Genomic DNA, 12,568 nt, shown 5'->3' on the forward strand with positions numbered 1-12,568 from the left:
TATGTACCTATCTTTACAGTGCTTGAAAACACACTTTTTAGATTACTTTAAACAACCTCGGGGCAAAGGAGTCATAATTTACTATGTTTGCGTCTATTTGTTAGTTCGTACTAAATGACCATAAAGTATGTGTAAGTTATGACGTTTATGAACTTTTTTTATGGGAAAAAGTACGGAAAATTTCATATAGTGTTCTAATGTACGCTTTAGCCGTGGTGAGTAGTTACTTTTTTAATTACTTATGCACGATGTCTTGATTTCTTTGATTTCCGCAAAACTATAGCAAAACAGTAACGTTATGAATGCTTTTAGGGTTGTACTACGCACACAATAATTTATTGATGAACTCTTGTTTAAATATTTTCGCGTAGTTACAGGTCTTTTTTACTTCCCGAGTGTAAGCTAAGGAAGTATTGTAATAGAGTCCACCAGACGATTCCCTACTTTCACGTTTGCTCGACATTTCATGACCCCTAATCCTCAAGTACGAAAAAATAGGTTTCCCGTTCCCGCCTGTCTGTCTGTCTGTCGTTTGTGTCGATCTTTATTACACTCTGTAGTCATACTCTGTCTCTCTGAAACTGCTGGACCGATTGTTGTCAAATTTTGTATGTATATTAGGAATATCATGTAACGCTAAAAAAAATTGCCAAATCATCTCCACCAACAATTTTATAACGTCAGCTCAACGTATTGCGCCGTAAAGGATATTTAAATTTTATAAAATAATGTGCTCCTGTACTTGTGGTTTATGAATCCACCGATGTTTGGCAAGCGAATCTCGTGTAGCTCGCCTATATTTAATAATAATAAAATAATAATTATCATAATAGCTATCGTTCAAAATAATATTCCGACGGTTTTGCTCCATTGCAAGCTAATTAATTAATTAGTCATTTCTTCTGTTTTGGGGAAGCAAAATCAATCCAATTTCATTTTCCTTCAACGCAAATGCATATTTTGATCTACCAGTTCTACCACCGCTGTTGCTGGTTATCTGTAAGTGCTAAATAGTCGAATTCTTTCATGTAAAAATATAAACAGTTCAAGCAATTACCTATTGAGAATTTTTAAATTTTATAATTTTTCGAACAAGTTGTAGTTGTTCGAATGTCTTTTAGGGGCGAGGAATGTTCTGTCTAAACAACCTTAAATAATTTTGTAATATTGGAAGGTAACATGATCACATATTTTTAGTTCGCTATTTTTTGTATATCTAAGCAATTACTTCCGAAATTTATACAATGTTTTAGTGGTTTTCATTTGTTGATTTGTAACAAATTCTTGCATTTTTTATTTTTTAGTATGACTACTGTATGTTGAAGTTATTTTTCTTCTTTTTCCGTCACTAGGAATTTTAATTTTTCAGTTTTTTTTTTGTTATTGTCAGTAATTTCGATTTCTTGGAGTAATTAATATTCATGACAGATTATTTCAAAATTTCGGTTCCTATATCTGGATTTCGATTTCGTAGATCGTTTTCTGTGTTTTTCAGTTTAACTATGTATATCATCAGAAATGGCACATTTGCTGGTTTCTAGTAGTTAAAGACTTATGTAACCTGTATGGAGTTTTTCGTTTGTTCTCTTAGATTTCTATGCGATCGCGTATTAATGTGGTGAATAACATTATGTTTAAAATAGCTCCTTGTCCTAACTTTTCTCTTGTGTTGTACTCTGTGACTTCATATTTGACCTAATTACATAATTTCTGTTATTTTCACATTATGCTCCTGACGGATACCATCAACGTTTTGTGCGTTCATCTTGTGTCTTCTCTAACGTTCTATTTGGTCACTTTGTCGAAAACCTTTTTCACATTTCTAAAATATGTGGTTTCTTTATTCCTAAAATCGTCTTTCAAGTTCAAGTTTCAAACTCAATCTTTTATAACTTTCTCTAACTTCTTCCCAATTTTTTCTCGCTGCATTGTTTCCTTTATTTATATATTATTTTATCTATTTTATCTTTGATAGTATAACTCCTTTCTTGTTCGAAAATTTCGCAGCAAACCGTTTTTCTTATTCTTTACTACTCTTCCGCACTCAAATTACAGAATCTTCTCACGTTTGTTTCTTTGCTTGGTTAACCATGTTGTTAACTTTCTTTCTTTGTTTTTTGTATTTGACGTATTTCTTCTTTTTAATTTCTTTAATTTGCCATATTTTTCGTTTTTGCTTTTTCAACATTACATATAGTGAACCAAGAGTTATAAGGTTATATGGCTATCATAAAATCATCCCATTCTGTCGAAGTTAAGTTGTTTGCAATAGAAAAGGTTTTAGGATCGTAAATAACGTGTCCACTGCAGCTCGACCGGCTCTTGTGGTTTCGTTCAGGGGCGGCTTTCACTAAATATGAAAATCCACCGCTCCACTATTTCTTTACTACCTCCAGCCGCTGAGGGTTCCGAAATAACCACTCGCTTAGAAAGCCGGCCCTGTTAAATATGAGCAAGAAATGTTTAGAAGATGATTTATTGCCAACCGGTAAGCTTAGTGCGAACCACACAAAGGGGGTATTTATTTGCGGTCAACTACTTTTATGATGGCCATATAACCTTATAGCTCTTGGTTCACTATACTTATACATACTTTCCTACTTCCGAAGGCTGGTTTTACTATTTATGTTAAACCTATATCTAAAGTTATTTAGACAGAATTTCCCTTTCTTTCCCAGTTTCTTTATATAGATTCTGCTAATTTTAATACCTTCAGAAAGCCTATATTTTAAAATTAAAAATACATAGTACCTAATTCTCAAAATTTTTCGAATTCTTTAATTTTTCCGAACATTTTGTATAACAAATAGTAAAAAATAAAATTACATTACCAGACCGTAAAAAGCACATTTTTTAACATTTTTAAATATTTTTTGCGATGAATGAATTGTGATGTAAACATTAAATCAGTTTGTCAAAATAAAAAAGATCTATATCTTTTTATAGTACTTTTAATGATAACTCATATGTGTATCATCATCACAGATAAAGGAATATATTATACTGTAAATTTCAATTTACTCAACAAAGTTTTCAGATAATTGTCATCAACTTTTTAGAAAGAATAAATAAATGAATTCATTAGAAAGTTAGCATGTTAACGGTAATCTTACAAAGTGTACTAACCTTCCAAAATGGTTTTGCACTGTGTTTTAGTTGTTTAGTTGCTTTGTTTTTTTTTAGAGAAAATCTATGTACACACATAACATAGGTGAAATCAAGAATTGATCCAGCAAATTCGGTGTTAAAAAAGGGGAACCGTGGGTATAGAACTGTTTTTCAGGACAAGGCGTGTTATCATTTGACTACAAAACGATGTCAGGATTTCAGTTTCAATTAAAAATAAACCAACTTTTTGCTGATTATTATCATTCGTTCATTCACACCTTCATTAATCGTTAAAGGCCAACGGTAAAGATTAGTAGTTGTAGAAACAAATGGTGGTCCTGAGAAGGGCCAATTTTGGTAATGCTTCATGGTCATCGATTTTTTATTCTGACGGATAGAACAAAAAAAGGAGGAACTTAGAATGCCACCACCCTTTTACAATAAATGCTGAAAATTGACTAACAATACAGGCTTCAACACGTCGCAACATGTTTGCGGGGATATTTACGATACCGGTCCACACATGTATGGAAAACCGGAGTTGAAATCACACTTCTTGACGAGCGTGTGGATTTTCATTGAACCAAATGTGAGTGTTGTGGCTGTTGAAAATAGCATTGCGGGTGAATCCTAAACAGAATGCAAAATAAACAACGTGGAAAATTGGCGGACGCCAAAGCTTGCACTATTTGAACGTGGTATGGATGTCGGCCTTATTCTTTTAATGTATAATGCAGTATACAAACTGTGACACTCCAACTTCAGCTGCAAAACGGCGAGTGCTGATGTCAGGCTCTTCTTCGACGCGTTCCAAAATTTGTTCTTCAGCTTGCAGAATTCTCTTGGGCCTATCACGGTCAACCTGTCCTTTCATCAGCATTACCATGTCGACACGCTCTGAACTGGAAAAAATCACCATTGTCAAAGACGTTAACCGAACACACAACGGCAATCAACTGATACATAACTACACCCTTATCGTATTTTTGTACGTTGCTTATCAGTTCGCCACTTTTTGGTTCTTAATCTTAGTAGTTCTGTGTCATTCATTCAATAATAGTTATGGTAGGTCAAGAAACACTGCCAGTAGCGTGTGTAACAATTTATATTTAATTTAAAATATTTTTTTCTAGACATCCCTACCACATTTTAAACAGTGCAATAAATCTTATTTTGAGCTATTCCTGTTTTTTTTTTACACATTTCGAACCTATATATATACACTGTGTAGTCGATAAGTCTTTTCGAGTTAGTGGTTTCATAAGGACGATAACCGTCAGTTTTTACAGAAGCATACCAATTCGCAAGTTTTATATTACCATGGTCAGACCAATCTTAGAGCATGACATTCTTACAATAATATGCTTTCCTTCCTATCGCCTCGAAAGAGTTCACAGATAATTTTGTATTATTTAATTTATGAAATGGGTTTTAATAAATCTAATTACATATATAGTGAAAGATTAGGTGTAACTGAAATCGACACTCTTAAACAACGCAAGCTAAAATTTGAGCTCAGGTTTGCCTATAAACTGTTCAACAATCAAATTGATACTTCTGAATTATTATCCTTTTTTAATTTCAGAGTTAGTAAATGCTAGGCTAGGACTTAACACAATCTTGTACTCGACAAAAAGAACAAATCTTGGTTGCAACACCTCAGTTGTAAACAGGTTCAATTGTTCGCAATTATGTTTAATAATAATTATTTAAGGCGTCTCTAGAAATATTTAAGTACAATTTAAGTCACTAATATTATTATTTTTCTTTATCTTTTTTTTTAAACCTTGGTCTCTATCGGGACTTTTGTCATGTTAGTCAATAAATCTATTTTATTATTATTAATAAAAAAGTTATGGACAGAAAAACAAGAAAAACTATAGGATGAAGACCTTGGATGCAATCTTCTCCAATTAATTTTATTGCAGTGCAAAACCTAATGTGATGTGCAAGCTGTCCCCTCAAATTCCGGATAAATAACTACTTTTCTGTTTTTTTAAGGTTAGCAATCAAGTGCATAAAGACGAATATCAAAAACCAATTAATTTACACAAATAAATTTTTGAATGAATGTTTGGCGCAATTGCATATGTCCAACCGTGAAGGCTAATGATTAGTGGCACTGCTAAACGGTGTTATTCAGAATGGTCATAGTACTAATGGATGGAAAAACTTGTTTTAGTCTTTAATTTATGCATACTGTACATATATAGAATTACATGAGTGTATAAATAAAATTAATAAGTCATGTCATTAAGAATAGAAGCAGAGATCTTCGAATTTTTGTTGACTTTTCAACAAGTTTTCTTAGTTGTATATTATGATAATTTCTAACTTGGGTTTAAAACCTAAATTATTTTTATTGGCTCATAAATGAATGTTACAAATTGTGGTATATATCTATCAGCACATCAATTAATATATCTCGATTTATTGAAGTTCAAAGAAATTCTAAAAATTTGTGTAAACACATGCCAAAAAATGGTTTGAATTCCCCGCAGTGCATCTTCAGTTAGCAAACACTTAAAAGCTTTCTTTAATACGCCATTTAGCAATGGAGTAATCATAAAGCACAATCTCATGCATGCACTTCAAAGTCTTAGCGCACATTCCTGCTTTCATACGTTAGTTGCCACGCTCGTTTTAAGAAAATGAACCCCGTAACTTTCCACGTGTTTATTTGTTTTTCAGTGTGACGAAAATTGAAAGTTTTCCTAATGGTCGATTCCGGAGTGCAGCCTCCAACGGCATCCTCGATGAAGCAAATAAATAACCTGCTGGTGAAAGAATCGTACAGTTTAAAATTGTATCCCGCCTCGGTGAGCGAGCTCTCGGCGATGATTGGCCATGCGCGCAAAGAATCCTTTCCGGAGTGCGCACCCTTCGCAGCCGCCCCCGGGGACGGCGAAGCGCGCGGCTTCTTCAAAAAATCGCACACGTGCGGCAGCCTCTACGCAAAGTGCGGTTGCAACAATGACAGCTCCGCGTTTCCTCTCGTCCAGACCTATTCGAACCCGTCGCCCGAGCCGCCCCCCAGCCCCCCCAAGAGGGGCTCCACGCCGGTCATAGCCTCCGTCTACCCGAAGTTGGACGCCAAACGCCTCTCCAACCCAGAAATCAACAATACGAGCTCGAAGCACCACAAGAACAATAACTCCAAGACTGTGATCAAAGCAAACGTCTACTTGAATCATCCAGAGATTACTTTTCCGATTCCTGTGGAGCTGCCCAAGGAAGCTGGAACACAGTAAGATTTTTCTTTCTTTCTCATATTTTCAAAATTTCTCGAAGTGTAAATGTGTGGTGAAAGATATGTTTGACAGATATGAGTATAAAACAATAAAGAAAACTCCTTTGTTTAGTTGCCCAATGAATCTGGGACACAGTAAGATTTTTCTTTCTTTTTCATATTTTCAAAATTTCTGCAACTGTAAGTGGTGGTGGGAAAGATATGTTTGACAGATATGAGTATAAAACAACAAAGAAAACTCATTTGTTTAGATCTACAACTTAAAAATTGTTCACGCATTATATTTCATTTGACAAAGAAGAAAAATGTTAATTATTTTTTTTTGTACCAAGAATGCTAAAGGTTTCTACACTTTTAAAAGCAGAACAATTTTGAAATATGTATGAAAAGCTGAACAGTATAATTGTTAAAGTTAGTTCTTTTCGATAATTTTGATTAATGTGGTTTCAAAGTGTAGTTATTTATTAATACTAATTGACAACCAAACTAAATGACAAAAGTCGATTTATGAAAAATTTACGAAAAATTGTCCTACATAGAATATTCACTTTGTTAAAAATTACTTAAACCAGAAATTTTGAACAATTGCTAAGATATACCTTGACGAACAAATTCAGTATCAAATAATGGGTCTAAGGGTATTTAGAAGAAATTTCCTCGCCTCTGAACTACACAATATCCAGCTTTTTCGAAAAATTATCAAAATTGATTGCGATTTTTTTTTTATGATAAATTAAAATAAAAATATGTGTGTACTGTCAAAATAAAGACAAAAGAGCATGCTGTGCGTATGTTTCAAGTGAATTTTTCCAGTACAAAATTTTGTGAGAACGTCATCAACATTTTAGCAATGGTAAGTTATATCAATACTAACAGTAGATATTGTGTTGCCAAGTTTTTGGAAAATGGGGTGAGCCCTTCTTAATTTGATCAATAAAATAAATTTGCTTATTCACATTTTTTTTTTTTGGGCACCTGTATAGACAATAAGTTTAGACAACATTTTTTCCAAAAATCTGGATGTATAGGGGAAAATCAGATTTTTTAATTTTTCGAAAAAGCTGAATATGTTACATGTACTAGTTACACTTCAGGAGCCAGAGAAGTGCTCTCTAGATAAACTTAGACCAGTTTTTTTTTTAATTACCGATGTAATATCAACGGCTAACTCTAAAAAGACATAGAACTGAGTAAAGTTTTATCAAATAAATTTCATAATTCTATAAAATTCCGTGTAAGTGTAAAAACTATAAATTAGATTAACTCTATGGTTTATTTATTTATTTTCTTGAATACTGTTTGTGATACATATATAAATTATTCTTGTTTGTATCAGAGCAGATATCAGTTGTAACATCACAGAAAGATATTTTTAATGTCTTCACTCATGTTTGTTATATCATACTCATCCTTTATTTAAAAACTACAAAAAAAATCTGTTGAGCACATTACTTTTTAAGTATGTTGATATTGCATGTCAACAAAATTAAAAATTCTCCCTTGGTATTATTTATTTAAAACAACTTTTTTGTAGTGATCTACAAGAAGGAATTCTTAATTTTTCCCTATAGGCTGCAGTTTTTAAAACCTAAATGTCTACATGATTATCATAAAACAGTGAATTTAGACGAAGCTAGTTATCTTTCAAAACATTATTTTTGTTGTTGGGGAGGCGAATTATAAAATTTACTTTTGCGAATTTTATTTTTTGTGATAACCTCTATAAAATAAAAAAAATGGATTTGGACTGTTAAAATACGTATAAATAAGCATGCTATGCGTACATTTCAAGTGAGTTTTTCCATAACAAGATATTGTGGTGACGTTCTCAACATTTTAGAAAAAACACATATAACAATTTGAATAGCTGCAACGCAGTATTAAATAATAACAGTGCTGTATACTCAAATTTTCGGGAGAATGGGATGAGCTGTTCTTGATTTAACCAATACAATAAATTACCTCATTCATTAATTTTTTTTTGAGTATATATGTATAAGAATGAAACTGATAATATTTTGCACATTTTAGAAAGGATTTATTCGGCAAAATTGTAGGATTATGTCATCAATTTTTAAGGGGGGGGTAAACAGATAAATTTTGATTAACGATTTACCATGCTTTGGATAAACTTAAAACTTCTCCAAAAATCTGGATGTCTGGGGTAAAAATTCAACACGGATACATAAACTGCAAGTGGAGGGGTATGCTATTTTAAAAAATTTAAATAACATTTACTGTTGTAAAAGTTGAACATGACGTCATATCATTATCGGTGGAGATGATCAGACAAATTTTGGTTAGCATACAAAATTTGACAACAATCGGTCTGGTAGTTTCGGAGATTGTCTGTCTAATAAGCGTCACAAGCACAAGGCACACGGCAGAGAGACAGTCGGAAAGGAGAGACTCGTACACTAGGAGCCATGAAACGTCGATGGAACATGAAATTAGTTAATCGCCCAATGGATTCTATTACAACACTTCCTTAGTTTACGCTCGGGAAGTGTAAATCTTAAAAAATGAGTATAAGTTTTATCAAAATTTACAAACAAGTTTGACGCGTTACAAATACAAAAAATTGGAGCGACTTTGTTTACTTTTGGATTTTTCAAAATAAACTCGTTTCCACGTCTTCCAGATGCATGAAATCGAACAAAGAATTTAAAAGATGATAATATTTACATATCATGTATATTTGTCTCCCGCACGAATCAAAAATTTTTCGTTCGGCGTCCCTGAACTATATACGAGTAAATCTAAAATAAACGAAATGTATAAAATCAACTATTATTATTAAAATAATCTATTTATCTTCAATGTAGCTGCAAAAGCAACCCAATATTTATCACAATTTTTTTTTTCTCACATGAAGGCAGAGAGCTGCTAATATTTTAAGGATCGACAGTCTACTAATTATGTTGGTAACATGGTTTAATATTCCGGTCATAGACTTTTTGATGCCAGGAGCAATAAATTTAAATTGTATCGAAATAAGTACACTATGCATGTTCAAATATTTGTTAAACTCGAATCATCAAAGTCATGCCCTGTCTACTGACTTTTAAATGGTTGTTAACACACAAATGATTTTTCGGAAGCATGCGACAAGTATAAGTTGTACTGCACCCCCACAAAATATAGGGTTAAATTTTTAAATAGAGGAATCCCAGTGATATTTACTGAGTTTCAGATCTCTTAATTTATAGCATTGGAAAATTTAACAGACTAATTTTATGGAAAATACGTCAATTTTAATAGATGCTTAGAATGTCTCGTCTATTTTATCTGACTTTAGCGAAATATCTGTACCTATTTAGGCACACGTGTAAGAATATTGGACGTATTTATTCAGATGAAGACGTCGTATTTTAAGATATTTTGTTTGTTAGCTATACGGTTAACACTCAATAAGTTGAAACTTAATAGACATAATTACCACAGCAAATAGATGGAATAGTACATTTAAAACATTTCCGCGTTCTTTAAAAGTTTAAAGTTTTCCCACCAAAATATATTTGATGGAACTAAATATTTTCAATAGTTATGTCAAATGTTTTAATGTCGTTCAATGAAGTATTTTGAGATGTACATATAGTGGTAATATCTTTAACAACTACTATGTGTTTTGAGAAACTTGTAAAAATTAGAAAAATGTACGAACCGCTCTGTTACATTTATGAGTTTTGATTTAAAAAACTACTGACAAAAACTAGACCTAACATTTTTTGCAAATATCTTTCTTAGGTAATTCAAGATATTGTAAGCAGATTTTTAATACTTATTTGTTTTCAAAAACTTACCCCCTTAAGGCGAGTGAAGTAAAATTAGTAAAGCTTATAAAATTTTCTATTAATTAGGACATACTAAATTTGTTTTCAGGTAGTTCAGCTATAAAAGAGAAAATGTTTTTATTTTATTCCTTTCAAGAACAACAGAATGAAGTCTGCGAAAAGTATATCGACAAGTGCTTTATTGTTTATTGCAAACATTGTCTAAAGGCGCTTGCGCAGTAAACGTATCGATGCACCAATAAAAGCCATTTACATTATAAATTATTAGCTCTCTGTGTACATCTAGCTATGGATAATACTTGTCATCAAATAATGCAAGTGCATTCAATGATACATGAAATAATTAAATAATTTTATCGTGTTTACATATTCTGTGTTGTTTGCAATAAATTCCTTCTCCTTGCATCAATACAATGCAATACATGTTAGTAGTTTTTACACACCATATCTTACTTTTATACACGTATAAACATGGCTCACAACTTATATATTATACTAGATAAGGTTATAATTTAATATTGTTTAAAATAATCGCAGCAAGACGTAACTTGTTAAATTTTAAAATAAAATTTTAACAAATAAATAAATCTGCTACAGCCATGCAAATACCATGTCTAATATTTGATTCGTTATATGGGTAATAATAAGCCAGCAATTCCTTCTGTGATAAACAGATACCACGCAGACTTTACAAAAAATCACTACAATGCATATTGCTTAATTTGTAATACAGCTACTGTTATGACAAAAATATCTGCAGTTCTTCGTTTATTTGGGTAATAAAATAATTTTGATTCGAAAAGTGGAGCATCTAGCCAAACTTTTTTTATTTAGGATTTACTTTGCGCCCGAGGATCTTTTGACTTAAATTTATGGATTTTGCTGATGAGTTGGTATGTGTTTATATAGTCACATAATTTTTTGTAATAATTCACATTCTTCTTCGTCTCCTAGATTAAATTCAAATTTCGTCTTTCGTTTTTAGTCACCCAATAAACAACTCATTTTTTAACAGTACTGTTATCAATGTGTGTAGGTAGTAGGTACAATACTATCGGTGTCATAATAAAATACACTTTTTCCCATTATGTCTAACATTGAGTACAATCTTAATCTGATATTTGCATTTACGATTGTAAATAGAGCTATGACTACGTTGGTGTTGAAATTATTTTCCACATAGCAATCTTTACATTTATAACAAAATTGTCGTGTTAACGTTTATTTAGGTCATTTTTCTATTGCTAAGTTTCCCGTCTAATAAGATTTCTTAAAATATTTTAACATTTGCCAGATATTCTACCCCCCCCTCCACCCCCTATTTGTTTTCTCTCCAAACTCACCCTGTAATCAATTTAAAAATATTTTGGCTCCAGATCTTTTGCCTGGATTGTTTTTTATTTTACCGAATCCTATCCTCAGATTTTTCTTACAACCTTTTTATATTCTTCTTCTGATCTTTCCACTCACTTGTCTCTAGTTTTATTCTCTTAAAAGATTTTACAAAACGTCTAAACCAATTACATGATTTTTGTGCAATAGAGTGCCTAAGTTCATGAATATTAATTATTTTATAACCTCTTCGTACTTCATTTGTACACCAGGTTCTTCTGGTAATTCTTTAAGATTCAGTATGATCACACGTATTTTGCTTTGTTTTGAAACATAATCCACATAATATAGGAATTGTCAACTTACATTTTTATTCTTTACAGGCAATTCAGGATAATACAATTTCTTAAATGGTAAAAGAACCCAGTTTATTAAAGCATAACATTTAGGACTGTACAATTTAATAGTATGTCCAGCATGATAATTTATTATCTTAAGACGGTGCTGTTGGATATAAACTATGTTATCTACATACTTTAATTTATGTTCCTTATAAGGTTCGTTGTATTAGTTATTCCTCCAAAGAATGCATTTCTAGAACTTTAGATTTAATTGGCGTTCGCTTTCGTATTCCTATAGATAATTGTAACTACCTTTTTATTTGCCAAGTTCTTCTATATTTTCTCATAAAGATCTTTATGCTTATTATTAATAAAAGTCAGTGGCGGTTCGTGACCTTCTGAAAATGGGGAGGGCACAATTTGACTGATTAGTTAAATATGAAGATATAAAACAGGCTGTTATTACCAGTTAATAGACGAAATTGTATGGCGGAAATAAATACAAAGATACATTCAATAAAAGTAAAACAGTGCACAAAACAAAACAATTTATTATTTTTTTCACAACCCCACATCCACAAAAATTTATGATACCTGTTATGTCTATTGAAATATCTATGAAAATGTCTCGTTTTGCCATAAACACTTTTTTTTATTAACAAACAATTTTATCGTCGTAAGACACAAGACGATTTTTTATTAAATATTCAACTGAATTCATTATGTTTATCTAAAATTAAACA

The 12,568-nt window shown here is 31.9% G+C and overlaps 1 protein-coding gene across 1 annotated transcript in view; it reads left to right on the plus strand.

The window, feature by feature from the left end:
* LOC135134862 (cGMP-dependent protein kinase, isozyme 1) overlaps nucleotides 1-12,568 on the plus strand; it is a 29,056-nt gene that overhangs the window by 3,295 nt on the left and 13,193 nt on the right. Inside the window, exon 2 of the mRNA XM_064063720.1 lies at nucleotides 5,800-6,355. Coding sequence (XP_063919790.1) covers nucleotides 5,826-6,355 — 530 coding nt within the window. The 5' untranslated portion in view covers nucleotides 5,800-5,825. The remainder of the gene's footprint in view (nucleotides 1-5,799; nucleotides 6,356-12,568) is intronic.

The sequence above is a fragment of the Zophobas morio genome, unplaced genomic scaffold (assembly GCF_036711695.1).
Source record: "Zophobas morio isolate AGI-343-1 ecotype UQ-CSIRO unplaced genomic scaffold, CSIRO_AGI_Zmor_V1 ptg000024l, whole genome shotgun sequence".
Lineage (NCBI taxonomy): Eukaryota > Metazoa > Arthropoda > Insecta > Coleoptera > Tenebrionidae > Zophobas > Zophobas morio.